This window comes from Sciurus vulgaris, assembly GCF_902686455.1.
Source record: "Sciurus vulgaris genome assembly, chromosome: 3".
In the NCBI taxonomy this organism is placed as follows: domain Eukaryota; kingdom Metazoa; phylum Chordata; class Mammalia; order Rodentia; family Sciuridae; genus Sciurus; species Sciurus vulgaris.
Window position 1 is genome coordinate 43,411,732 of NC_136463.1, and position 26,307 is coordinate 43,438,038.

The window sequence follows — 26,307 nt, forward strand, 5'->3', positions numbered from 1 at the left end:
CTGAAAAAACAAATTCAATAGTAACAGTTTTAATAACAAATTCCTACTTGAATTCTATTTTGCACATACTTTTAGTGTCTACTCTTCAAATAAATTGAACTCTTCTTAATGTAAATATCATAGGATCATACCTATTGTACTTACTGAAAGAAGGTACCTTGAACAAGTATTCCAATTTTCCTTTCTTGACAATCCAGAATGAGAATGAAATCAACTTTGTTAGTCCAAAAATGTTTTAAAGAGAATGGTTGTTTTATGTTGCAAAGATAATGTAAATGGTATATCAAACAAAATATTTGGCTTAGTAACCATTTCAGTTTTAAAAATCATTTCTATACTGAGTGCTTAAAAGCCTGACCCTTTTGTTAATCCACCAAATATTTCCTAGAGAGATTTAATCATATCCTCAACTGGTCTGGAGTACTGTTTGGAAACTGGACAAGGAGGAGAGGTTTGGCGAAAAGACGTGTGACACAAATGCCATTAAATAGGTCACTAATTCCATGTAAAGAAAAATAACTGGGACCTCCTTCCTGCTTCCAAAACAAAGGGGCCTAGTAGGCCACATAAAATTGTGATCACACTGGGTGTCATTTCTATAGTGCTAAGAGAGCATGACATCAGAGGGGACCCATGTCCAAACCCTTAAGTTCAAGGCTACAGAGTACAAGTGAACTGCAGGAAGAGATGGAAAGAGGAGGACCTCGGCCCTGAAGGTCCTTAGGATGCTGGGCATCTTTCAGGGACTCTCCCACAGTTCATCCTCTGTTTCTCCAACTGCCTCCTCAGGATGTTGACCATTGCTTATAATTCCCTGTTGTACTCAATGATGTTCACCATTTCCTCATATGCTTCATCTATATACTTACAGGATTGGTTCCAACATAGGAAAATTCTCAGCTCACTGGGCCAATGAACCCAAGACCACAGAGACATAATTTTCTGCTGGAGTTTAAATTTACATCTTTCACTTTCATTGTTGCCCAGAAATGTTCCAGACTGTGAGGCATATGCATGCTCAAAGAGCATGATAAGGAAATTCTGGTTAAACTCAAAAGAGCAAGGGAACTGACAGAGTATCAAGAAGAGAAGATACACAGGTGCCTTCTACTTCTGCTTGCTATTGCAATAGGCTGACTGTGCACAGCATTGTCAGAAGGGGTGACCAGCCTGAAGCCCCTTTTTTTCTAACTAGGCCTTGAAACCTTGGGCAGTCTGGCTCCATGGTTCCAAAATGATCTGAGCCAGCGAGGCCACCTGCAGAATGGAGTCAGTTCCTTCTGCTCCATGAATCAGAACCAATGCTCCTTCCCTGTTGATACACTGAGCGGCTAGTCAGGCAGCGGTCAGAATCTCTTTGACATGAGTCAGCCAGTTGGAGGCCTCCAACTTAATAAGCCATCTGCCCATGTTATGCATTTGGTCATTACAAGCTTCCACAGTTCGATTAAGTTGTCTTGAAGAATGTGACACCTCTCAATGGGCTTAAGAATTTGCCTCCACTGGGGATAATGGGCTTCTTGTTCAAAGTCACCTTTAACTCTAGTTTGCCGATTCACATTCAGACTTTGAGTGTCAATGATGTAGCCACACTTTCCTGCGCTGAGGGCATAGCATTTATCAGCTTCTTATCTTCCTTGCACCTCTCCCATTTGTGCCAGTGAGTGGCTGACCACTTTGCATAATTACCATTCCATTTTTAAAAAAAATGATAATAGCTGAGTACTAGAAAGCACCTTGCATGTCAAAAGGTAGCTATCTTCAGAATAGCCGCATCATCAATGGTTTTGGGCACAATGACAATTGGTGGATAAGATGGACAGACAGCAAATTCCTTATTGACACAGCTTACCCTCCATTCGCTTGTAGCTGAAGAGTAGAGTCTAAACTCTGCTCAGAAAGGAAGGAATGCCAGCTGTCTTCTATCACCTCAAATATGGGCCAGTAGAAGAAAGGGTACATGAAAGTGACAGAGTATAGGGAACTGGCTATATTTAAACATACCTCCTTCCAGGACTATCCAACGCAATAATTCGAAGATCTTTACATTGTATGATGATGGTACCCAGGGAGCTCACAAATCGCTTGTCACTTGTTGATGGCCTTGATGTTTGAATGGAGGAGCCACAGGTACTCCGAGTTTTCCTGATGAGGTGATGGCTGGTCAGACACAGGGTCCCCTCTACTGTCGAACAGAAGTGCCGGTTTGTCCACCGCGTGGACTTTATCAGCTTGGCAAACTCTGTGTTCCCCCAGCGGCTAATACTGGACGCCGGCCCACCCCTTGGCCACGAGGTGGTTACCCCACCCCAGGGAATGACCTGGAGGGAATGACCAGCGCTGGGCGGGCCGGCAGGGGTTGGGGGAGGCAGCGCCCCGCCCCAGGCAGGTGAGCGTGGCGAGGCCTGCAGGCTGCGCACTAGCTAGGCCCTCCTGAACCTCCCCATCACCCAGGCCACAGGGAACGCCTCTGCCACCCGCCGCCTGGACAGAGGACACAAAGAAGAGACAACTTTAGGACCAGGTCCCTAGTGGGAGCCGCTAGGGACCTATTTTTAATTTTTGAGACAGGTTCTGATTATGTTGTCCAGGCTGTGCTCAAACTTACAATACTGCCTCAGCTTCCTGAGTAGGTGGGATTATAGGCATGCACAACATGCCCTGCTTTCTTCTCCTTCTTCTTCTTCAAAACAGAAAAAAAAAAAAAAAAAAGTTGAAGGGAAATATCTTTTTAAAAAAAATTTTTGCCTTGATTTTCATTTATCATATTAACAATCCAAAGAATTAGATGAAACCCATAGGAAAGGGTAATATTAAACCCACTTTGTTGAGTTGATTTATTGACACATTAACTCATTTTTTATAGAAAAAGGATAGAAAAAGGATAGCTAGGAGATCACTTAAATTCTGCATTTCCTAACTGCAAACAGAACATAGCACTTACAACAGGTTATAAACTGGCTTTCAAGTGTACAGCCAGCCCCAACGATAATAAACTATTTAAAAAGACCTAAGGCAATGAATTCCATTTCCAATTGAAAAAAAGAACTGTGCAAACAAGCTTAAAACTACTTTTTTTTGGTGCCAGTGTTATAAAATGTAGCTTTTAATAAAACCTTGACCCAAAGACTGGTAACTTCAGAAAAGAATTTAGTGGAGAGAAAAAAGTTATTTCATTTAGGAAAAATAACCACTATCTTTTTTCCTAACCTTCAACACACAATTTAAACATATACAGCTGCTTTAACACTTTACACAATTCCTATGTACTGGAGCAATAACAAGATCTAAATACAATTATATTTGTAAACACTGAGTCAAGGCTTTACATAAAAATACCATCCTACTTCCCCCCACCTAAGTTTCTAAAATGTCACATGCTTTCCTCAACATCTGCAGCCATCCAGGAATTTTTAGGAAATTTTTGTGCATGATCTTAATTCCTAATCCCTGGTTCTTTGGGCTCAGTGACAAAAGATCAAAACCACAAAAAACGATGGTTCACTTGAAGTCAGATGAGAGACCCTGGTCCAATTAGTCTCATAGGATGCAAGCAGTGCTCCATCAACTGGCTCCATGCAGGAGGGGCACGTGAAGGAGCTCATCGACCAGTCATCTATACAGTCCAGGTGATAGATTGCATGCACAACAGAAATCGAATTGGGTCCCCATAAACAAAGTCCATCATACCGATCACACATTCCCAGATCTTCTTTTCTGAGCTATCTCCTTCAGGGTCATGAACTCCTTTAGGCAGATGCTGTATAAGGTCTATATAAGGTCTATTCTTTTTTTTTTTTTTTTTTTTTTTTTTGGTGCTGGGAATCAACTGAGCTATCTTCCCAGCCCAAGGTCTATTCTTTGAGCTATCCTAATTTGTTCCTCTTCAGTCAGCTGAGTTGCTAGCTGAGTGTGGTTAGGTGTTGGATGATAAACTGGAACTGGAACTTGTTCCTGATATGGTGGCAGCTCCTGATCGAGCTCTGTCCCCTCGCCAAAGCTAGACTGGTCAGACTGAGACTCATGAATCAGGGAGATGTCATCTGAGGTGGGGGATTTGAGGTAGTTCCCCATCTTCCGGGACTGGGGCATGTGATCTTTGCACTGTTCTGACAGTCTTCTTGGGAAATATCTTCGAATTGGCATCTTGTTCATATTCTATAGGCAGCAGTTTGCCCCTTGAATATGGACAATAATGTGCACTGGTGAGCTGGGCATTTCAATTATATGCAAAAGCCCATTGCAAACCCCCAACGGGCAAGGGATTAACAAATTTAACAATGGAGTAACCAAAGATAGCTTTAGAATACAACTGCCCACAGGCTTTAAAATGGGTTCTTGTTCCTTTCTTGCTTATTACCCATTGTGTAACAAACAAACTTCAAACTCAGTGCCTTATTACAAAATTTTATAATTATCTCTCAATTTTCTCTGGTTTGACTGGACTTAGCTGGGTGGTTCTTGCTTAGGGCCCACACTGTTGCAGTCATCCTGTGGGTCATCTGGGCCAGACATCCATCATGGCTCACTCCTATGGTTTATATCCCAAGAATAAAGAGATGGGGAGATTTGACATCAGCCTGTAAAAGATTTCTAGAGTTTGTGAAGAAAACTCTGGAAATAGAGAAAGTGGTATCTGCTATAAGCAAACAAAGCAAACCCAAGTTTAGTGCCTGCAGGGAGGGGAACTTATGAGAAACAAGTCATGTCACTGTGGATCCCTGCAAGCAGTGATACACTGCAGCCAGTTCAGCTATATTGTTCTTTGCTGCTGCTCCTCTCCTTTCCACCAAACAAAGAGCACTCACTTAAAGCATTTCTTGAATACCATACTTGTGCCAGGCACATTGCTGAGTATCATGAAACAGCAAGAGAGACAAAAAGCTTGCCATTGTGGTGCTTACAGTATTTAAGGTTTGGGGTAGGGATATTTACCAAATCATCACCCAAATATAGGTTGAACATTCCTAATTCAAAAATCTGAAACCAAAAGTACTCCAAAATCTGAACTGTTTGACCACTGACATATTGCCATGAGTGGAATATTCCACAACATGTATCTCATCCACAGCCCAGTTGTGCAAGGGCAGTGGAATAGGTTGTAGGAAAGACAAAGTGCCCAGAAATGGCATGGAAGACATATGGCTTATTGGGGAAAGCTTGCAAGAGATCAGTAACTGCTCCAAGAAGAGTTCAGGGGTGACAGACCAACGGCACTCCATCCCTCCAGGTGCTTCACCAAATAGTGCCTCCTCTCCCTCAGAGGGTTTTGTCTAGTGGAAACTGGCTGGAGAGTGACCAGCAGTCCGAGGAGCAATTGTCCTGGCAAGTATGCAGAAATAGCTTTTGACAGATAACGTAAGGTGCCCAGGTTCCCGGGGTTCACAAGAGAAAGCCAATTTTCTTCAAAATAATCTGTATACTGCCCAGGCTTGCTCTCATTGTTCCCTTAACTTGGCTAGGGTTTGGGGAGCAGAGAGAAGATGTTCAGTAACGTGGTGTTTTACTGTCCCCCTTTTCTTTAGGGATGATACAAAACGAAACTTTGTTTTATGCATAAAATTATTTAAAATGTTAATGAGGCCCTAAACAACATAGGGGGACCTGTCTCAAAATAAAACATAAAAAGGACGGGGAATGTGGTTCAATGGTTAAGCACCTGTGGGTTCACTTTCTGGTACAAAAAAGATATTTAAAATGTGTAAAATTATCTTCAAGCTATGTGTATAAGGTGTATATGAAACAAATTTCATGTTTATAGTTGGTCCCATCCCCAAGATACGCATTATGTATATGCAAATATTCCAAAACCCAGGAAAAAAATCAGAAATCCAAAACACGTTGGTCCTAATCATTTCTGATAAGGGATATTCAACATGTAAATGCTTAATTAGCAATTGTGATAAGCCCAAGGAAGAAATAGTTTTATTTGGTGAGGGGTGGGTTTAAAGAAGACTTCAAAGTGATAGTTGGCTTACATATGCAGTTTAAGTCAGAGTTAATGGAAGATGCAAGACAAGGATGGAGTAAGCAAAGAGAGAACATCAAAGAGACTCTGTAAATGGCAGCAACCCAATCTATAATGGCTTCAGAGGAGGCAAGGGAGGAACTTGGTGGCTTCCATAACTGAGTAGCCCAAGGATCTACTGTCTTCAGGATTCAGCTAAAACTCAGTTGGTCCTGGTCTATATGCCTCCCTTTTTCTTCAGCATCTTCTTTGGGTAGCTTTCCTCCTGGCAGAGCAGCAACAGTGGCGGCAACCGCAGCAGAACCAACAGGCCAGAGAGAGAGAAAACCTTCAGTGAGCGCAGAACGATGACCTGCTCTGATTGGCCATTTCTGACCACAGGTCAACATGTGAAGGGTAGAGTCAACACCACCTGTTGCAGATGGTAGGGCTGTGTAGAGAATTCTGTCACAGCACAGAAAAGAAGGAAACCCTGCACAGGTCCTCTGAAAAAGAATCAGCTTTGTCATGAAGATATATCCGTGGGCTCACAAGAATGGCAAGGAGGCACGTCTCAGTAAATTCAAAGGAAATATCTCAAATTTACATTCCAGGGACTATCATGTAATTTATAATCCATAATTCAAGATGCTTGTGTCTTTTGTCTGTAAAATAAGATGTTGAATTACAAAGACCAGTTACCCGTAGTTCCCAGTGCAACCTCCAAAGAATGATATCATGCCACACTGTTGTGAAAAATTCAAAGTAGAATTGGAGAGGTAGTGTGATGTGGGGGTTAGCTACCAGAAGAAGTTCTACAGGGCCTTCTGAATTGAATTTTGTCCATCACTTTGTCACTGGAAAAGTAAATAATGTTGGTGTCTCAGTTACTATTAAAATTATAACTATTAAAATGCACGAAATAATACCTACTTGGTATTAAATAAATTGCTGCAAATATATGCAAAACACTTAAAAGAGGACCTGGTCTGACCCTTGGTAAGTGCTATGTATGTGTTTATTATGATTCAATTAAATATATATGATAAAGAGTACACATACTTAAGTTAGAACTCAAGCAATGGGTACCCAAAACACCAATTCTTAATAATAAGAAAAGGGCAACGAGACAAACAAAAACCGATAATAACTTAGCACTGACGATATGCCAGGAACCTTGTTGAGAGCTCTGCAAGTATCTCATTTTTTCCTCTCAGAAATCCCATGAAATGAGTACTTTGATCATCTGTTTTTCACACAAGGAAACTGAGGGTCAGAGAGATAAAGATGCTTGCTCAAGGTTGTAGGCCAATAAAACCTTGAACCCAGACACCTATAATTCCAAGCTCCATTCTCTCTCCACACCTAATCCTTGACTAGCACTCTCCCAGGTGTAGCCCAGCATTCTGCCAAGCCTCTGGTGTCATCAGGAATCTACCACGCCCACTGTTTCCTTCTTCTCCCTTGAGAGGGCCACCCCACAAACTCAAGTCAGGTATCTCCTTGGTCGCAGCTCCTGGCCGCACCTTCTTCCTCCGCAGTCGCGCCATCTAGCCCCATCACTCTGACTGGGACTGGAAGATCCCGCTCCTCCCCGTCGAGTAGGCCACGCCCCAAGTCCCCGCCTCCTGCCTCCTCTGGCCCCGCCCCGCGCCGTCCGCGCCCTCGCAGTAGCTCCTAACGCGGTTTTTGCGCGTGCTGTCGCCGTTTTGCTTCTAAAGACGCCGCCTGGGGAGCCGGAGATTTCTTTCTTCCAGCTCGGAGGGCGAGGCGGGGCGGGGCTGGGGTCGGGGCAGGTAGGCGGGCGGGAGCCAGCGGCGAGTAGCGGTGAGGACTGGAGGCCCCTGGCAGTACCGAGCGCAGGTGCGCCGGGCGGGGAGCTCCTTGACTCGATGGGCCCGGGTGCCGCGGAGGCCGAGGCTGCGGTACCGAGGCTGCGGTACCGAGGGAGACTCCGGCCTTTCGCTGCCGGTCCACCCCTTGCTCTCTCCCTCTCTCCTTCTGGCTGGGTTGGCGGGCCTCGGGCTTCCCCCGCCCCCTCTAGGCGCCTCTGGGGAGCTAATTCCTAATTATGGGACCGGAGGCTGCCGCTCAGGAAGCAAGTCCCAAGCCGGCATCGGATCTAAACTCCCAGCCCTTAGTTTTAATTTGGTTATCCTTGCTAGTCGTGAACATTTACCCAGAAAAAAGTGATTTTATTCCCCTCAGAACTCAAATCCTCAGAGCTTGAGAGGCACCGAGATGTGCTTTTTAAGATATGGTTCTACTTTAAAATTTTTACTCCCAATGTATAGAATATTGATGATAAGGATCTATTTTTATTATTTTAATGTTGGCTCAATTTGGGTGATTAGGTTGTGTAAGGAATATGAAAATGTGGAACGGGGCTTTGGGGCAATAGGAAGTATGATCTCTAATTTTTTGAAGAATTTAAATACACAAATAAAAATAATTTACCCATGTTATTGAACCTCTTTCCCAAAGAATATATTTCTTGTCCGTATTCTTTCCTTGCCTTGGTGTGTACCTTTACTACCCAGTTCTGCCTCATTCCTAAGCAGCTTTGCTTATATGTATGGAATATTTAGTATTTGAATGTACATACGGTCTCAGTTGTACTTGATTACCCCACTGTGGAACCTTTGCATATGTCCAGAATTTCTGCTCTTTTAAGAAATTTTGCAGTTACCATCATTAAGAATAGAGTTTTGTCCTTGTTTCCTTGGGGCAAATTCCAAGAGTTGGAAATAAAGAATCAAAGTTTTATATTTTCTATTTGCTATGAATTGTTTTCTAAATAAGGCATGTTTGCAGTAGTTTTCAAAATCTGGGTATTTGGTTCTGCTCATCTATGTGGAATTCAGTAAGGTGGTAAGTCATTTTCTGTGTGGGTGGAGACAGGATGTGCCCTTAGTGTTGTGTACTACTAACCCCTACAAATCAGGTGAAGACCAAGTTCTGTCTGCTGCTGAGAGACCATGCAGCCTTGAGAAGGTTTTTTCATCTCTAAACTTCCTCATTTGTAAAATGGGTTTAATTCTTATATCTGCTTCATTGGCTGTCATAAAGTTCAGATCACTCAGAGAGTGTTAAGCATTAGGCATAAGAAAACATTCTGATGACAGATGAGCAAAGTGCCCAGGGTCACAGAAGAATGGAAGAGTAATTAGATTCAAATTTCGCCAGTAAATCCTTGATTTTTAATTTTTGGTTCTGGGGACTGGGACCCAGGGCCTCTGCATGAAGCACCCACTCTCCCACTGAGCTGCACCGCTAGTCCTTGATTTTTAAAAAGTATATTTTCTTGGAATGAGATTTATCACTAATAAAAGTAATAATCCTTTGTTTTTTGATGTCTTTTTTTTTTTTAACAGACTACTTCAGTTCCATTTGTTAATCATTGCAACTCAGCACGGTGAGTGTTTATTCAACACACTTTTGTTGAGCCTCTATGATATGCTAGGTGCTCTTCTAGGCACTGGGAATAGTGAAAACTCTGCTGCCTGGACTTTAAATTCTGGTGGAGAAAGCTCAATATTTGGTTTCTCTCTCTCTTTTCTGGAAGGTAAAGACTAAGGCCTAGTGATGTACCCTAGGCCTGGCAGCTAGTAACTGGAAGGCAAGCCCAGGCCTTCATCCACCTCCACTAACCATCAGCAGATAGAAGACTTACACAGTGGGAAAATGATATACTTCTATGCCAGCCTTGCTCATCTCCTAATATGAATCACCACACAGGGTCACCAATTTACATTTAAAAAATAAAAGGACTTTAAAACTTTTTTTCCTGTGTTGCTGGGGATCTAACCCAGAGCCTCACACATGCTAGGCAAGCATTCTACCACCTAGTTACCTCAGGATGGTTGGTGTTGAAATGACCGCTAGTCTGTTTCTTGTGGTGTGGTTTAATTCATGAAACTTAGACTCTCAAAGTTCATTCAGAGAGAAGTGTGATTTGCACTTTAAAAGATGCAGAGATTCACTGAAAAGGATGCGTTTTCACACATACTATGAATAATTCTTACACATTCTAGAGTAGATTTAGGATAAACATAAAAGCAACTGTAACTTATGGAGGAAAAGCTGGCATGTTATTTTTCTTCTCCATTTCACACTAAAACCTTGTGTGAATGAGCCTCCTACCAGCCTCCTATCATGCTTTGAAGGATAGCCTTTAAAAGTCACTTTTCTTGAGTGGTGATAAAGAGCACAACCTGAATTTCAACAGGAGAAAGGAGAATTAAAACTAGAAACAGTGCTTCCACCTGAATAATTTGTGCAATGAGTAGTCACAGGGCATTTTTAAATGGATGCCCCATCCCTATGGTGTCATTTTAAGGATGATCTCACATCAGGATTTTTTTTAAGTGCTGTCCCAACGCAGAGTGGCACACACTCTACCAGTAAGCAATATCCTCAGCCCTTATATTAGACTTTAATTATAGTCTATATCTGAAGATGAACTTCAGAGACCATAGGGTGATACAGGGCATTTGAGCCACGTGAGATAAGGAAAGGCTTCAGGAAATACCCTGAAGAAGCCTACACTTCAGTGTAATTTTACATACTTGTTAAATGAATATTAAACCCCTGCTGTGTATAAGACCTTGATCTAGACATTGGAGGTTATCAGGAAGCAGGCCAGTCAATTTTCTTCTTTCTTACAAAGTTTACATTTTAGTATGAGAGCCAGACAAGAAACAAATCAACAAACCAAACAAGTTCAGATGGTGAATACCCTGAAGACGGCAGAGTCACAATGGGGTGGGTAGTTAGACTTTAGCTTAGGTGCACAAGTGTCTTAAACCAAGGGTATGATAAGTAAGTTGAGAAATGTGAAGGAACCAACACATGGAGACCTAAGATTAGAACCCTCTAGGCAGGGGGAACAGCAGGTGTTCTGAGGCGCTTTGGTGCACAGGAGGAGGAATTGGTGTGTGTCAGGAACCTGGGCTGGAGGTCAAAGGGCAGCAGGAGTACAGGGCAGAGATGGATATATAGGCTTCAGGTAGACATGGGATGGGTAAGAGGGCAGGAAGTGAACTCATAGAACAATTTTAACTTTGATTTCAAATTTTGTAATAACTATTTATATTACTTTTTATCAATTATGATCATCCTTAAATAATAGAGATGTTGGTTCTGTTCTAATGACCTCAGCTTTTCCCCACCTCCTCTATGTGACTGAGGGTGGAGATGGGCAAAGGGCAGGTTTACAGAAACCTGAGATGAACTGTCTTGGACATGTGTACCATTTGATCTTTTGTGAATATGGCATATTGTCTCAGTCCTTCATCCTTTACTATTGAGACAGTTTGATTCAATTGTCCACTTAAGAAGTCAGGCAAGGTGGAAGAGAGTGATGTTTTAGCTTTCACTAATACCAGCTAGAGTCACATGTGAGGTCTCACCTGGCAGTTTTAGAGTTCATTTAATAATAATTGCATAAATATATCAACCAGCTAGTCAATTGAATGAAAACATTGGCTCAGCTGTTGATTGAATTGTTATCACCTTAGGCAGGATAAGCAAATCCTGTGACTGCACTTTCAGGTTTTTTTGTTATTGTTGTTGTTTCTTCCCTCAAAGACAGGTTCTTATGGGGCACAATGGCACATGCCTTGTAATCCCCGCTGCGTGGGAGGCTGAGTAGGAGGATCATAAGTTTGAGGGCAGCCTGGACAACTTAGTGAGACACTATTTCAAAATAGAAAATAAAGTAAAAGGGCTTGGGACATAGCTCAGTGATAGGTGCCCAGTACTGCAAGTAAAACAAACAAACAAACAGAAAGGGTGGTGGTGGGAGTTCTTGCTGGCCTCAAACTCCTTACGCAATCCTCCTGCTTCAGCCTCCTGAAGCAGGGACTAGACACACCCCGCTACACCACTCTTTTGCCCTGGTGCTGGGGATTTAACCCAGGCCTTCCTGCATGTTAAACATGCATCTCACAACTAGTTCCCAGTTGGTTATTCTTTATTTCCACCTAAGCTGCCATAGATTAGACATCATGAAATCTTTTTAGGAAATACTTTTGTCAATTGATTTCTGCCACCAATAACCATTCCAAGTTACAAAGAATGTGTTATTAAATCTTAGTAATATCTTTTAAAATGTTGATATTTAAAATTATCGTAGCAAGAGTGATGTACAGCTTGCATGGGCTTGAGAGTCATATGACTTATTCTTTCTAAATTGTAAACAATTAGGGCTATTTCTAGGATTAAATGGGATATCTATGTGTCTAACACAGATCTTGGCACATAGTAGGTACTCTTTAAATCATTTCCTTTCCTTTTCTACTGCAGGATTTTGTCAAATATTTAAGTATCACAGTGTTTAGGAGGCTTTGATAGAAAGGTGATACAAAGGTGTCCTCTGCTGCTCCCTTATTGCTCTCTCCAGTACTGCCTCCTTTTTCCTGTCTCCTAGATGGCTTCAGTAGAGAAAAGTGCAATTGAAGAAACAGTCTGAAGGGGTATTATGGAGGAGATTCTCCTCTAATGGGGACTGGATGAGGGAGGGCTACTGGGAAGCCTGGCAGTGAAGTCTCAGGGAGGTTGGTTCACTATTCAGGCTTATGAGTGAAGGGAGGGAAGATAGTATGTGTTGGGAAGGAAGGAGGGAACTAACGTGTGTATTTTGTATTGTCACCAGATCTTGAAAAACAGTTTAGGTGTGATGTTATGTATGAGATCCCAGAAGTAGAAGAGTCAGGATTCAGATTCAGATATCCCTGACTCTAAAGCTCATTTTCTCACCATCCCACCACATTCTTTTGTAAATCTGCATTCTGTGTTTTCCAACTTTTTTATTCTTCTGTTTATTTGATGTGGTGCTGGGGATCGACCCCAGGACCTCACACATGCTAGACAAGTACTCTATTACTTAGCTATACCCCGGCACTTTCTAACATTCTTAATAAAAATTTTCAAACATATGTGACAGTTAAAAGAATGATACCCTAAGCATCCATCCATATGTATATCTACCACATAGGGTCAACATTTAATGTTTTACCATCTGAATATGTGTGTATGTAATCATTTGAAAATAAGTTGCAGATACCTGACCACACACCTCCTGGGGATAAATTCTTTCTCCTGTATAAATACAATGCCATTGTCACATTTAAGAAATTAATACTTTTTAAATCATGTGATATCATTCTATATTCAGATTTCCACAGTTTTCCTAAAAACCCAGTGCTGGGAATGGAGCTCAGGGCCTCATATCTGTTAGCATATGCTCTACCAGTGAGCTATACCACCAACAGCTGTCATACCCCCCACCAAAAACCAGGACTCTTAGCTCAAGTGATGTGTTTTACATATCTTTAGTCTCTTCTAATCTAAAATAGTCTCCTCATGTTTTCTTTTTTATTCCTCTGACAGTGACTGATGAAGTTGTCTTATGGAGTGCTCCCGTTCCACATTTATCCCATTGTTCCCTTGCAATTGATCATAGATGTTTTGATATTAGATTTCATTTCCCTTTGCTGTCATAGCATACAACATCTTGTGCCTGAGTTCTCAGTTGATCCGGGTCAAATGAATGAACGTGTCCTTTCTGTACAGGTCCTATGCTCAGTGTAGCACAGCACTCAACTGCTCACATGTAAGGGCTGAGATACCTAGATTTACTTATTTCAAGTTAGAAAGGTAATTACCATTTAATGTGCTCATGTAACCAAGCCTGTTTAAAAAGTATAATTAGGGGCTGGGGTTGTGACTTAATAGAGCACTTGCCTGGCACATGTGAAGCACTGGGTTCAATTCTCAATACCACATAAATACAAATAAACAAAGGTATAAAAATAAATAAGTACAATTAATAGCATTTTGTTTATTATCTGTGGTAGCATCTAAAGCCTAGTGAGTTTTTAATAGTTCCAGTTTCCACAGATTATAACTACTTCATACCCCTATGTTATATTGCTTGTGAATTTTTAAAAATCTGAACTCTGTGCCTTTTCCTCCTCCCTTTCCTTTTCCTGCCAGAAACAAGAGAACATGTTCAAGAGTCTGTGAGGCGGAAAGATGTTTTCATCATCCAGACTGTCTCAAAGTGAGTAGTTCTACAGCAGTGGTAATGTTGCCTTCTGGGTTTTTGTTTGGACATGAGTGTTTAGAACACAGAGAGTTAACAGAACAGGATGAGTTCAGATAGTCTTAAAATCGTGTATCTTGCTTTGCTAATTTTTCCAGCATAACTGCTGATTTTCGTGTGCTCTGTGTGTGTGTGTGTACATATGCATGCATACTTTTAAGAGACAGGGCGTTGCCCCGTGGACCAGGCTGGTCTCAAACTCCTGGCTCAAGTGATTCTTCTGCCATAGCTTCCTGAGTATCTGAGTCCACAAATGTACATCACTGCATGCAGCTTTCCTCTAGGAGAAAATGAGCAAGTATTAGAGTAGAGGCTCTTAATGATAACAGAATTCCTGAAGTTCCTAAGAGTCGATAGTCAGGATCATGTAAGACTTGTAGGGAAGCATTTCTACTCCTGCTTCTCAATAAACAAACAAAACAACAACAACAGAAAAAAAAAAAAAACCAGGGTGGGTGGGTAATCATATTAGTGGGGTTCTTAAAACTTTATTGTAGATAATTTAAATGTGGTAAACGAGCTGAGAAGATAAGAAGACTTTGCTGAAAGAACATATGTCCCAATCCAGTGGGACATTTGCCATACATGTGTTCTGGAAATTGTGGAGGTCACAGATGTGTAAACTGGGTGTAGAGAATTTAGTGGCAGGGTTTTCTGTGCCACTTTGAATGAAGAGCCACTGTGGAAGAGAATGTGGTCACACGGAGCCCTGCTTTCTACTGTGTATTTATCCTCAAGTGTCCCCAGACACCTCTGTAAATGGAAATTTTTCACTCAGAATGATTGTTTTTTTCCTTTTTCTTTTAATGGCCAGGCTAGTCCTCCAATTCCAGGCTTCCCAGTTCAACAGTAGTCCCCCATTCTTATTCCCATAGAATAAGGTCCCCCTGGGGTAGTCTGTAGCAACCACATTGCCCTGGATGTAAGGGGAGATGTGTGCTGTTCCAGGTTATTCTTTCCAAGTTCTGATAAGGGGTAGGGACTCCAAGTGTCCCAGCTTTGCCCAGGCAGAGCGGGCTACAGGTGGCCTGAAAGTGTCAGGTCCCTCTAGCTTGATGATGCCATCTTCAGTACTATCCTGTCCTCTCCCTGTAAGGGATACAAAATATTCCACAATGGCATAAGTATTATTTTGATCTGAGGACATTTGATAAACAGTAAATAAAGGACTAGGCCTTTTTTCTCAAATGTCCTTATCTGCATAAAAGCAAAGCCTCACAAAAGAATTCAGATGTCATAAATCTCCTCCCTAGAGTTTGGGAGTTTTCCAAGGAGGGGAGACTGACTTCTGTCCTGAAGCTAGAAAAGAAATCTCGCCAAGATAAGAAGTTGCCTGATTGTCACAAAACTGTACCTCTATCTCCCATCTGTTTTCCAGAGGGCCTGTTTTATCTTTCCTAAAAGTCATTTCCTTTAAGAGCCTTTAGTTGTCTTCCCCTTCCCATGCTAAGATGGTATATAAGCCCTAAATTCTAACCAATTCTTCTTGGCACATTTTCTGAGTTCCTACTTTTTTCATGCAGGAACTGAGTGAGGCCTCAGTACATTTTTTTAATGTCTGGACATCAGTTTGGATAGTGCATCATTTTTTTAGCTCAGGGTCTTAAAATTGCTGCATACCAAATTTAGTAACAGATATGGATATATGTATATAATAAATATGATAAATAGCAAAGAAAGGGATGAAAAGCCAAATTTCCCAGAAATGTAGTCTTGGAACACACATACTTTCACCTGAAGTTTTAATATCTGTGTCCTGACCTTTGATTCCTCAGGATGGTGTCACAAAACCCTATCTGTCCCAGAAAGAGTAGTGGTAAGGAAATGTTATTGCATCCCAACCCATGGAGAAGGTATGTGCTGTGAGAGTGAGGGCATGGTTGGCCATTATCAGCTACCCTTGTTTCCTCTTCTGAACTTCAGAGTCCTCAGCAGAGCTGGGCATGAAGGCACCAAGTCTCAGTATCTTGTGCCGCTTTCCCCTTCCCCAGGCTTATCCTGTGCTCAGATGCTAGGCGGGCAGACCCACCTTTTCTATACCCTGTTGGCAGCATCAGGGAGGGAAGGTCAGGCATAGATGGCCCAGGCTGCTCTGGCCCCTGAGTGTCTGCAGCCTGCTGTCTCCTCAGATACAGTTTGGGTGTGTTGGATAAATACTGGAGGCTGTGTGGCTTGTCCAGGAGAGAAGTGGAGCTGAAGTTCCAGTTGAATTAGAATTCAGGACTCAGGAAGGGTGACTGTGTTAATCCTTGCCATTTTCAAGTACTTCCATTTCTCTTCCTTTGCACATTTTTGTTTATTTGAATTCTGTTGTCATCTGTCCCTGCCTTTTGTTAGTTTCTTTTCCTCCTAGTCAAGACCAGTAAGTATGCCCAAAATATTATTCCTACCTCTGCTTTCCATTGTCCCATGAATGCCACAATTTGTGTCTAGTCAGGTCCTCAGTATATCCAGGTTATGATAAGCCTGGACATCATAGTCTTTTTTCTGAAATCACCTGGATATTTGCTGGTATCATACATAGCCTCCACTTCATTTTATTTATTATTGATAATTTATAATCCTCGGGACAAGGCCAGAGCCTCATGCATTCTAGGAGAGCACTCTACCCCTCAGGTACAGCCCATCCCCTTACTTCATTTTAGTACAGACTCCAGTGGCAGTTACTTGAAGTATTAGACAGATTTTAAGTGAAAAAAAAGTCCGGTCAATTAACTGAAGTTTTCTTGTTATTCAAGCAAGTTTTATCATTTGAGTTGAGTGGTGGAAGCCCTGTTCCTTTTTGTTCCCGTTTTGGATCCTAGAGTGACTTTATACTCACTGTCAGTTCCTCTACTCATCCTTCCACATAGTATACTTTTGTGAAAGTATGTTTTAATTCACCAGATATCAGACTCGTTATTTGATGATAACAGAAACCTACTCATTCAAATGTTCTGTGTTTCTGTTCACTCATTAACAAACATCTGCTGAATGTCTATGATGTGTGAGTTTCCATTACTGGTGTGGGAGGTGCCTTAATGGTTGATACAATTAAAGATCTTTGTCCTTGTGGAGTTAATATTGTAGTGGAGGAAGACATACAGAGAATGTGATAAATAAGTTATCCAGGGTATTGGAAATGATAAGCACTATGGAAAAAAATAAGCAGGTATGGCAAGGAATCAGAAAGATGTTAGTGAGAGGGTTGAAGGGCAGACAGAATAAGCCTTGTCCCAAAAGCGATGTTGGAACAAAAAACTGCAGGAGGTGTGGGAGTGAGCCTGATAGAACGACCTAAAACCAAGCCTTCTGTGCAAAGAGCAGCACTAGGAGGAGTGACCAGGACAGAGTGTGACTGTGCTGAGAAGGGGGCATGGGGCCAGGGGAAGGAAGGGGCTGATCATAAGAAAGGAGTGTGGGAGCCACTGTGAGACCTTGGGCTTTGGCCATGGGCAGAAGAGAGACCATCTCATGGTCTTGAGCAGAGGCCTGTGCAGTGTGACTTCAGTTTAAGGGCAAGTTTCTGTGCAAAGAGCATGCTTTTCAGGGATATTCCAGGAGGGACAGGCCATGGTTACCAAATGGGTGGCATGGCCCAGATGTGGGGGCAGTGGTAAGATGCAAAAACCATCTGGAAAAGAGAAGAGCTGTAAGAAGTGGCTGTAAGGTTTCTGTCCTGAGTTACCCGGAGGAACAGTTTGCCAGTAATTGAGCTGGTGTGGGTTTTCTGGTGAAGCAGGTTTTCTTGGGAAAAAGAGTAGTTCCATTTAGGGAAGGTTACATTCTGAGATGCCTTGGTATACAGTCCAGTGGAGCCATAAAGCATCTAACTCTTTTAGCTCCAAGTTCAGAGGTACATGGACTGAAGGTAGGAATGTGAGTCACCAACATTTACAAAGTCACTCATTGGATGAGAAACTCAAAGGGTGAGGGAAGGCAGGAAAAGACAAATGAAAGTCTTAGGTGGAGGTCAGGCAAAGTGAAACCAGCAGAAGAATCCAAGGAAGGAATCCAAGGGGAGATCAGAGAGGGGCTTCCTGGAAGTGGTGTGCATTAACCATATGCAGGAACAGGGGTGAGCAGCTGCAGCAGATGCTGCTGAGGGGCCAAGAAGTAAGACTGAGTGTTGACTGGTGGATTTAACCACTTAAAGGCCATCAACAACAATGAGAAAAGTATTGGGGTTGTTTGGATGACCAAAGCTTCTTTGGAATATGTATGGGAGAGAATGAGAATGTCTGAGATAGTGAGCATAGACATCTCTCTTGAAATGTACTACAAAGGGGAGCAAAGAGATGGGGCTTCAGCGAAGGTGGTTATGAGTTGTCACTTTCAATGAAAGAAGGACCTGAATATTTACAAGCTGATGAATATGAGCCAGGGGAGTGTGACAAATGATGGTGCAAGCAGGGAGGGAGGAGTGTTGGAGCAAGGTCTTCCAGTAGGCAAGAGTGGGTGGGGGTTAGTTTGTCATTTTGGAGTAATCTCTGAGACCAGTACTCCATCAGAAGATAACTTCCATGGGCTCTTTACCATCAGTTGCATCTGCACCCTGCAAGTCTGCCTGTGTTCAGCCATTAGTCAGAGAGGAACTTTGCACACCACAAATACTCCACTATTGACACTAAACCCCATTGCCTATTGCCTGCTGAATGATGCTGGTCTCAGTGAAAAAGAGACTAGAGTCATCAGTTGAGAGGAAATGTGGGTAGAGCTCATGGAGATATGAGAAGAGAAGACATCACTGGTTTCTGCATCTTGCACCTTTAGTCTTAGAATAGGAAAATAATAATGTTATTGTTATTATTTTGGGATTGGGGAGGGAACCCAGGGCCTCAAGCATGTTAAGCATGTGCTCTACTACTGAGCTACACCCCTAGGTCAAGAGGGAAATCTTATCTCACACCCCTCGATGGGATTTTCTGTGCCTGGGTTACAGGGATGTGAACACCCCCATCATGGAGCTCCTGATTATGGTGTACACATGTAAGACCTCTTGTGCCAAGAGCATCATTGGCGTGATCCCCTACTTTCCTTACAGCAAACAGTGCAAGATGAGGAAAAGAGGCTCCATTGTCTCTAAATTATTGGCCTTCATGATGTGCAAAGCTGATAAGAACTCTAGGCAGGTCCTTGACAACTAATTGGAGCCTGGGATTTTTACTTTTACAGAAAAAATTTCAAAGCATTTTCTTAACCAAATGAGAATGCCAACTAGTTGTTTTTAAGACAACTAGTTTATGCAGTCCATCCTTACCCACAAGAGATAAATGCCAAGACCTCCAGTGATACCTGGAACAGTGAGTAGTACTAAACTCTGTAGGAGCACTGCACTACTGTTGCAGTAGATCTCATAACTAAGATGGCTACTAAGTGACTAATAGGTGGATAGCATACAGCATAGACACACTGGGTAATGGGATTATTTACTGCCTTAGAAGGACAAAACAGGATATCATAAAATTCATAGTGCTACTCAGAATGATGTGCAATTTAAAATTCATGAATTGTTTATTTCTGAAATTTTCCATATAATCTTTTTAGATAATTGATAAGTAAAATTACAAAAAAGCAATGTCACAGGTAAGGGGTGGGTTTGGGGGAGAAATCTGCAGAGAATTCTGTTTCCAACTCCCTAAACATGGAAGTAACGAGAACAACATTTAATTTTTTCCTAAACACTTTGTTCAAATTCATATTAAAATGAAAATTTACAATCACTTTAAAGTTGTTTTGAAGCACAACAGTCATTCTGAACCCTACTATTTCTCTAACACAGCAACTATTTATATTTTAACCTTTTCCCTTTCCAGGACTGAGAAGCATATTTTGTAAACCATATGTATTGTTCTGTGTTATGCTTTCTCAGGTAGCATCCTAGGTATATCCCCTTGTTTCTGAATATCCTACATAGTTTCCATTGTGTATGTGTTTGCACATGTGCAAATACTCTTGTATATGTCTCTGTGTGTGCTCGTGGATATATGATTATAAGGTATATAGCACAAAGCATTTGCACCTGTGCAGAGGAAGGAGTTTAAAAATCCCCATATCACTGCCTTTTAAAACAGACACTTGCCATAGAGTACATTTTCCTGTGTACCATACCAAAGAAGGCAAAAATAAACCAAACCCCATGGACCTCAGCAGTATCTCTCCTTGAAAACACTGTAACAGGCTCTGGAAAGTGGGGCAGGGGCTCCTCACTGAGTCTTTTAGATATGTTCCACCCTTCTCTTCCAACCTTCCACAGACTCACTTTTCTGCTCTTTTGGGCAAGTATTTCTTTTTAAGTATTTTTATATTGAATTTTCTCTACACTTGCTAACGGTCATTTCAGATATTCTCTAAGGATGTAGTGAAGGATTTTAATTTGCTCCATTCCCAGCTTGGGAATTTCTTTGTAGGCTTTGTTAGGCTTATTAAGGAAATATTCAAGGAAATAGAATCCACTCTAATAGACTTTTTAGAGACATTTGTGTTACTATCATCTTTGCTACTTTATACTTTATTTAAAAATCATGCATCTCATAGTGCCAAAGAATCTGAACCACAAAAGTGCTAGGATTTTTTGATAGGAGAGTAATTTTTTATAGTAACATTATATACAGTAATTTTGTTTACATAGCACTAATTTCCTATAATGTAGCTTGTTTTACAGCTATTTATGTGCTTTATTTTTGAAGGTCTAACCCACCTCATTACTATGGATTCACACCAAAAGGGAATTTAGGGTTTCTTCAAAATTCCCATGGATAATTTAAGAGCATCTCTGTTCCTATTACAGTATATTCAAGAAGAGGTGATCCAGCTTGAACTTTTTAAAATTTTAATATTCTGGTGAAGGTATAGTTCCATTTATCTGAGCTGTCCCTAAAAGAATTCAAATTTGAGGTATCCTGCTTAGTGATTTGTTGTGGTTTGTAAATGCAATTCTGTATATTTTAAGTGTCTTAATCAGTAATTCATCTTTTTTTACTCATCTCTTAAAATGACCTTTTCTTTTGTACCTCAAGTACCCAGAATTGAACTAGTCATTGATCATAATAAGTCAGTCTTATCACTGGTCCATGTGTGGTCTTGGCCCTTTTGAATATCTTCATCTCTCTACTGTGTCTCTGTTCATCCCTCTATGGTAGTTGACACCCATGATCCTCATCCTGTCACCGAACAAGAAAACAAGAAACATCTAAGTGCAGTGGCACACACCTGTAATTTCAGCAACTCGGGAGTCTGAGGCAGGAGGGTTGTGAGTTTGAGATCTCAGCAACTCATCTAGACCCTCTCTCAAAATTTTAAAAAAGGGCTGGAGATGTGACTTTGTGGTAAAGCACCTCTGGGTTAAATAACCAGTACAGAGAGAGAGAGAGAGAGAGAGAGAGAGAGAGAGAGAGAGAGAGAGAGAGAAAGAAAGAGAACTATTTCAGTACTTCACATCTGCTCACATGATCCTTCTCTGTCCCGTCCCATTCCCTCCTCCCACCCAGGAAACCACTGTCCTCGATCTCCTGTCATTTTTCCTTTAATTTCCTTTTTACATAGTTTCAGTTCATATATTTAATGCTAAGTTATATATGTATATTTGCATTTTTAACTTGACAAGAAAAAAACTGTAATCTTTTGAGTGTTTCACTTGGTGTTATGTTAATAAGAATTATGTGCATAACTGAAACCCATCCCTTTTGTTGTAACTGCAGTTATCAACTTTGACTACTGAGAAGTGCTCTTTGTGCAGCTGTATTTGAGTCTAGTTGTCCTTTGTTCATATGAATTGTTTGTAGGTTTTCACTATTATAATAGCTCTCCTGTGAACACATTCAGTATATCTGCAGTGGTACACAAGTCAGTGTGTGTCTTAGTGAAATTGCAAAATTGCATGGTGTTTGAATGTTTAATTTTTCCAGAGCAGTTATGCCAATTTATATTCCCACTAGCAATGAGATTGATATCCTGTGGATCAATCTTTGCTTCAATACTTACACTACCAAATTTTAAAATTCTCATCAGTTGAATGCCTGTGATGTGGTATCTTGTCACTTGGATGGATGGATCTGATGACTAATGGGTTTGAACATATCTTCAGATAGTCTTCCTCCTCACTGAAAAGGTATTACATCCCTTCTGTATATTCTATAGTGGTTTCATTTGTGTGGTTCTTCCTGAGCTGTAGGCATTCTTTTTTTCATTCTTGATTTGTTGGTATTTGTTTTACTTAGATTCCTCAGCTTGAAACTTATCCATTTTTTAGTTGTCTTTGGACAGTGTTGGTAAACAAACATTATTTTTCTCAAAAGTGAAATTCACACAACATAAAACTAACCATTTAAACATAAAAATTCATTAGTATTTTATTTATTCACAATTTTGAGCACCCGCTATCTCTGTCTAGTTCCAGAACTTCATCACCCTGGAACACCCTGAACCCATTAAGTAATGAGTCCCCATTCTTTCTACCCACCTCTCTGCCCCCATTGCCTGGCAACCACTGATCTTTTTCCTGTCTCCAGGGATTTGCCTGTTCTAGAGATTTCATATGAGTGGAATTATAAAATTTATCCTTTTGTCTGGCTTCTTTTACTTAGCAAGAAGTGTGTGATAGTTCTACTTTCTCCACATTCTTACTAACACTTATTTTCTGGTAATTTTTGGTTATAGCCATCGTGGTGGGTGTGAAGTGTTATCTCATTGTGATTTTGATTTGCATTCCCTAACAATTAATGACATTGAACTGACCATTTGCATATCTTCTTTGGATAAATGTCTGTTCAAATCCTTTGCCCATTTCTTAATTCAGTTGCCTTATTGTCCTAGGAACACACACAGGTTCATGAACATGCGCACCCACACACACACACACACACACACACACACACACACACACACACACACACACAAATAGATAGGTAGGTAGATAGATGGATAGATTGATACTGAATTCCAGACTCTGTTGGGTAGGTGATTTTCAAATATTTCCCCCATTTTGCAGATTGTTGCTTTCTTGATAGTGCCCCTTGATGCACAAAAAGTTATAATTTTGATAAAGTTGGTGTAGCTATTGTTTTTTTATTTCCTTCTCCCCTCACCCCCAATACTAGGATCAAACCAGGGTCTTTTTTGTTTTCTGAGAGGAAGCCTCACTGTATTGACCTCCTAAACTCAAGCAATCACTCTTCCTGCCTTGTCCTCCAGTTATATGTCCAGATTCTACTGTTACTCATGTTTTTGTTGTCATAACAAAAACCAAAAAATACTGTTGAATCCAAGGTCATGAATATTCATCCCTTTTTTCTAAACATCTCATAGTTCTAGCTCTTCTGTGTAGGTCTAATTAATTTTGAGTTATTATTTGTATGTGTTGTGAGATAGGGATCCATCCTCATTCTCTTGTATATGGATACCTAATTGTCTTAACGCCATTTGTTAAAAATTATTTTCCCCCCACTGAATTGCTTTAGTCAAAAATAAATTGACTATGTAGATGCTTGGTTTGCTCTGGACTCTTGTGTTGGTCTGTATGTTTATCTTTTACCAATTCCATGCTGTTTTAATTCCAATTGGGAATTATGAGTTCTCCAATATTGTTCTTTTTCAAGATTGTTTTGGCTCTTTGAAGCTTGCAACTCCATATAAATTTGAGAATTAGCTTTTCTGTTTATGCAAACAAGGTCTTTGGAATTTTTTCTTTCTGTTTTTCACACCCTTATATATAACATACTCAGAAAATTCTAGCTCAGTTATCTCAGGTTTTTTTCTTAAGTTGGTTTATTTTTACCATTTAACCAGCTACTGAGTTTCTCATTTAGACTGCAATGACTTCTTCTTCCTGGATTTCTTGTTCTTTTTTATTATAACTCTTCTTGCTTCATCTGTATAATTTCCTGTCATAACCTCTGACGAGCAATAGACCTGTTTTGATTAGAGTCCTTTTATTTGTTTTACTAATGGTTTCTTTGGTTGTCATATCTTCTTTAGGGTGGTTTTTGCTATTTGATGATGTTTGATGAGACAAGGAAATACCTGAGGTCATTTCAAAAGAATTCCAGAAAAATAAAGAAGTGCCTAAGTGAAAATATGTTTTGCTGCCTTCCTCCCTGAGAACATGGGGTGAGTTAGGCTTTCCTGCAGATGCACTGATCCATGTGATCATGGTGCACCTATGTATCCTTCTGTGAATTCATTTTGTTTTTCATTTACAAAGTTTCTTATATGGTAGACATCATACAAGGTGCTAGGTGTTAGTACTACTGATATTAAAATTGACCAGGGTAATTGTGAGAAAAACAACAATGGAAACCAGGCACAGTGTGGTACATACTGTAATCCCAGCAACTTGGGAGACAAGAGATAGGAGGATCAAAATTCATGACCAGCTTGGGCAATTTAGTGAAACTCTGTCTCAAAATTAAAAGTGAAAAGGACCGGGAGTAACTCAATGGTAAAGCTTCTCTGGGTTCAGTCTCCAGTACCATTTAAATACAAAACCACATCAGACACAGTCCCATCTCAGACACATTTTAAGTCAGTACACAGTCAAGGGCTGGGGAGATAGCTCAGTTGGTAGAGTGCTTCCCTCACATGCACAAGGCCCTGGGTTCAATCCCCAGCACCACACACACACACACACATAATAAAATTAATTAATTAATTTAAAAAAGGAAAGAATGGGAGTATACTTCAATGAAATAACATAACTTAATGAAATGGTGAATTTTAAGAATGTAATTTGAAAATTCTGCCAAGTTGAATTCAGAAACAAACTGCAACTCAGCTTCAAAACAGTTTATTGTCCATGCACTCAGAACTTGAAAATGGGTACATCTTTGACTCTGATCATCACTATCATCACTAGTACTTATTACTTCAATTTTCAACATTAAAAAGATTCCAGGTCGGGTACTATGACACATGCCTATAAACCCAGCAATTTGGGAGACTGAGGCAGGAGGATTGCAAGTTCTAGGTCAACTGCAGCAACTTAGTGAGTCCTGTTTCAAAATATAAAATAGAGAAAAGGGCTGGGGACATAGCTCGGTGGTAAAGCACTCAGTAACCCCTTCCCCACCCCAAATAAAAGATTCCAAAGCAGCAGCTGATACTTTAGATGGTTTTGTTTGTTTGCTTTTTTTAAGGGTTCTTTTTAAAATAGTACAGGGCTGATTATTCTTTCAGAAATTGGTTTCTTTGGCATGCAGTAATATGTTGAACAGTCATCTCTGACCACACTAATTTGGCATTTGCCAGTTAACCTGGATTTGAATTGGGTGACTATCCTCCTTGTACTGTGAAACTGCATGTAATTGGGAATCGTGAGAGGATTTTCTGTTGACTTTATAGAAGCATCTTTATAACAGTTATTTGTTGGCATAGAGATGTGAGCTAATCACTGATTATCCTATTTTTTTTTCTTAAAAGGAATTTGTGTGTCTCACACCTTAGTGGTACTTCCTTCCTAGGTAGGCATTCCTTCAATCTCCAAAGGAGACTTTTGTTTTGAACTTCTCTTTTTGCAAAACTTCCAAGGAATCAGAGGACAGTTTTGAGTCTTTTGGAGCATTCCTTTTCATTGACTGTCAGCATAACCTCTTAGAGACATGATGGTAATCCCCAGCCTCTTGTCTGTCACAGATCCCAGATTACAGGAATGCAGTCAACATGGCCAATTCTCCAGCCTCAACTAAAAGGTAGGTGGGATCTTATACCTGTCTTTGGTTCTGCTTCAGAGGATAGTCAAGTCCCAGGCATTTCCAACTAGATGTCAGTAGTACCCCTAGAATCCCTTCTTTCTCTTCCATGGACTGATTTTAAAATTGTCCTGCCAATTTTTGCTTTCTCCCTCACTGCCCTGATCCCAGCCTGTGACTGCCAGTCATATTTCTTGACCAAAGCCATCCAGATCTGGGGAATACTAATTAGCACCTCCTTCCCTTCCAGATGGGCAAGCACTTGTGGGTCTTTAAATCTGCCACTTAAAATACTTGTGAATATACCTTGTGGTTGTTTACTGCCTCTTACTCAAAGAACTAAGTGATCTATTAAAGGAAATGTATCCATTTGAGAGGCTACCTATTTGTACATGATAAAAAGTAACATTGTAAGAAATGAAAGTACCCTGAGCTATACAGAGTGGGCAGCCCTGAGTCTGTACAATGAGTTATGTTTAGCCTGAAGTAACTGCAGGTGATGGAATTTCACATGGCATTTTCTAGAAAGCCAGTCCATTGGAGGGGGAAAGAACAAAAGCACAGGTAGGAATAAAGACTTTTTTCCTTAA

General features: G+C 40.8%; 1 protein-coding gene and 2 pseudogenes across 7 annotated transcripts in view; 1 reads left to right on the plus strand and 2 right to left on the minus strand.

Moving 5' to 3' along the window:
* Positions 1–739: 739 nt before the first annotated feature.
* LOC306657587 (myotubularin-related protein 9-like) lies at positions 740–3,403 on the minus strand (annotated as a pseudogene). The gene is made up of 2 exons: positions 3,392–3,403; positions 740–2,321 (listed from the first exon to the last, which is right to left on the minus strand). The product of its transcript is annotated as a myotubularin-related protein 9-like (transcript).
* LOC306657017 (RING finger protein 11-like) lies at positions 2,966–4,584 on the minus strand (annotated as a pseudogene). The gene is made up of 2 exons: positions 3,855–4,584; positions 2,966–3,771 (listed from the first exon to the last, which is right to left on the minus strand). The product of its transcript is annotated as an RING finger protein 11-like (transcript).
* Positions 4,585–7,634: 3,050 nt separating this feature from the next.
* Positions 7,635–26,307, plus strand: part of LOC306658385 (uncharacterized protein) — a 49,977-nt gene continuing 31,304 nt past the window's right edge. Inside the window, exons 1-4 of one of the 5 annotated variants that reach the window (XR_013763034.1) lie at positions 7,635–7,810; positions 9,322–9,362; positions 13,946–14,012; positions 25,662–26,202. Coding sequence is in view for 2 of the 5 variants with exons in the window: in XM_079135276.1 (XP_078991402.1) it covers positions 9,257–9,362; positions 13,946–14,012; positions 15,830–15,907; positions 25,662–25,717 (307 nt within the window). In the remaining 3 variants the exon portion in view is untranslated. Of the gene's footprint in view, positions 7,811–7,881; positions 9,363–13,945; positions 14,013–15,829; positions 15,908–18,975; positions 19,109–25,661; positions 26,203–26,243; positions 26,282–26,307 lie in introns of those variants that run through there. The other 4 variants (XR_013763035.1, XM_079135276.1, XM_079135275.1 and 1 more) reach the window with 4 other exon arrangements.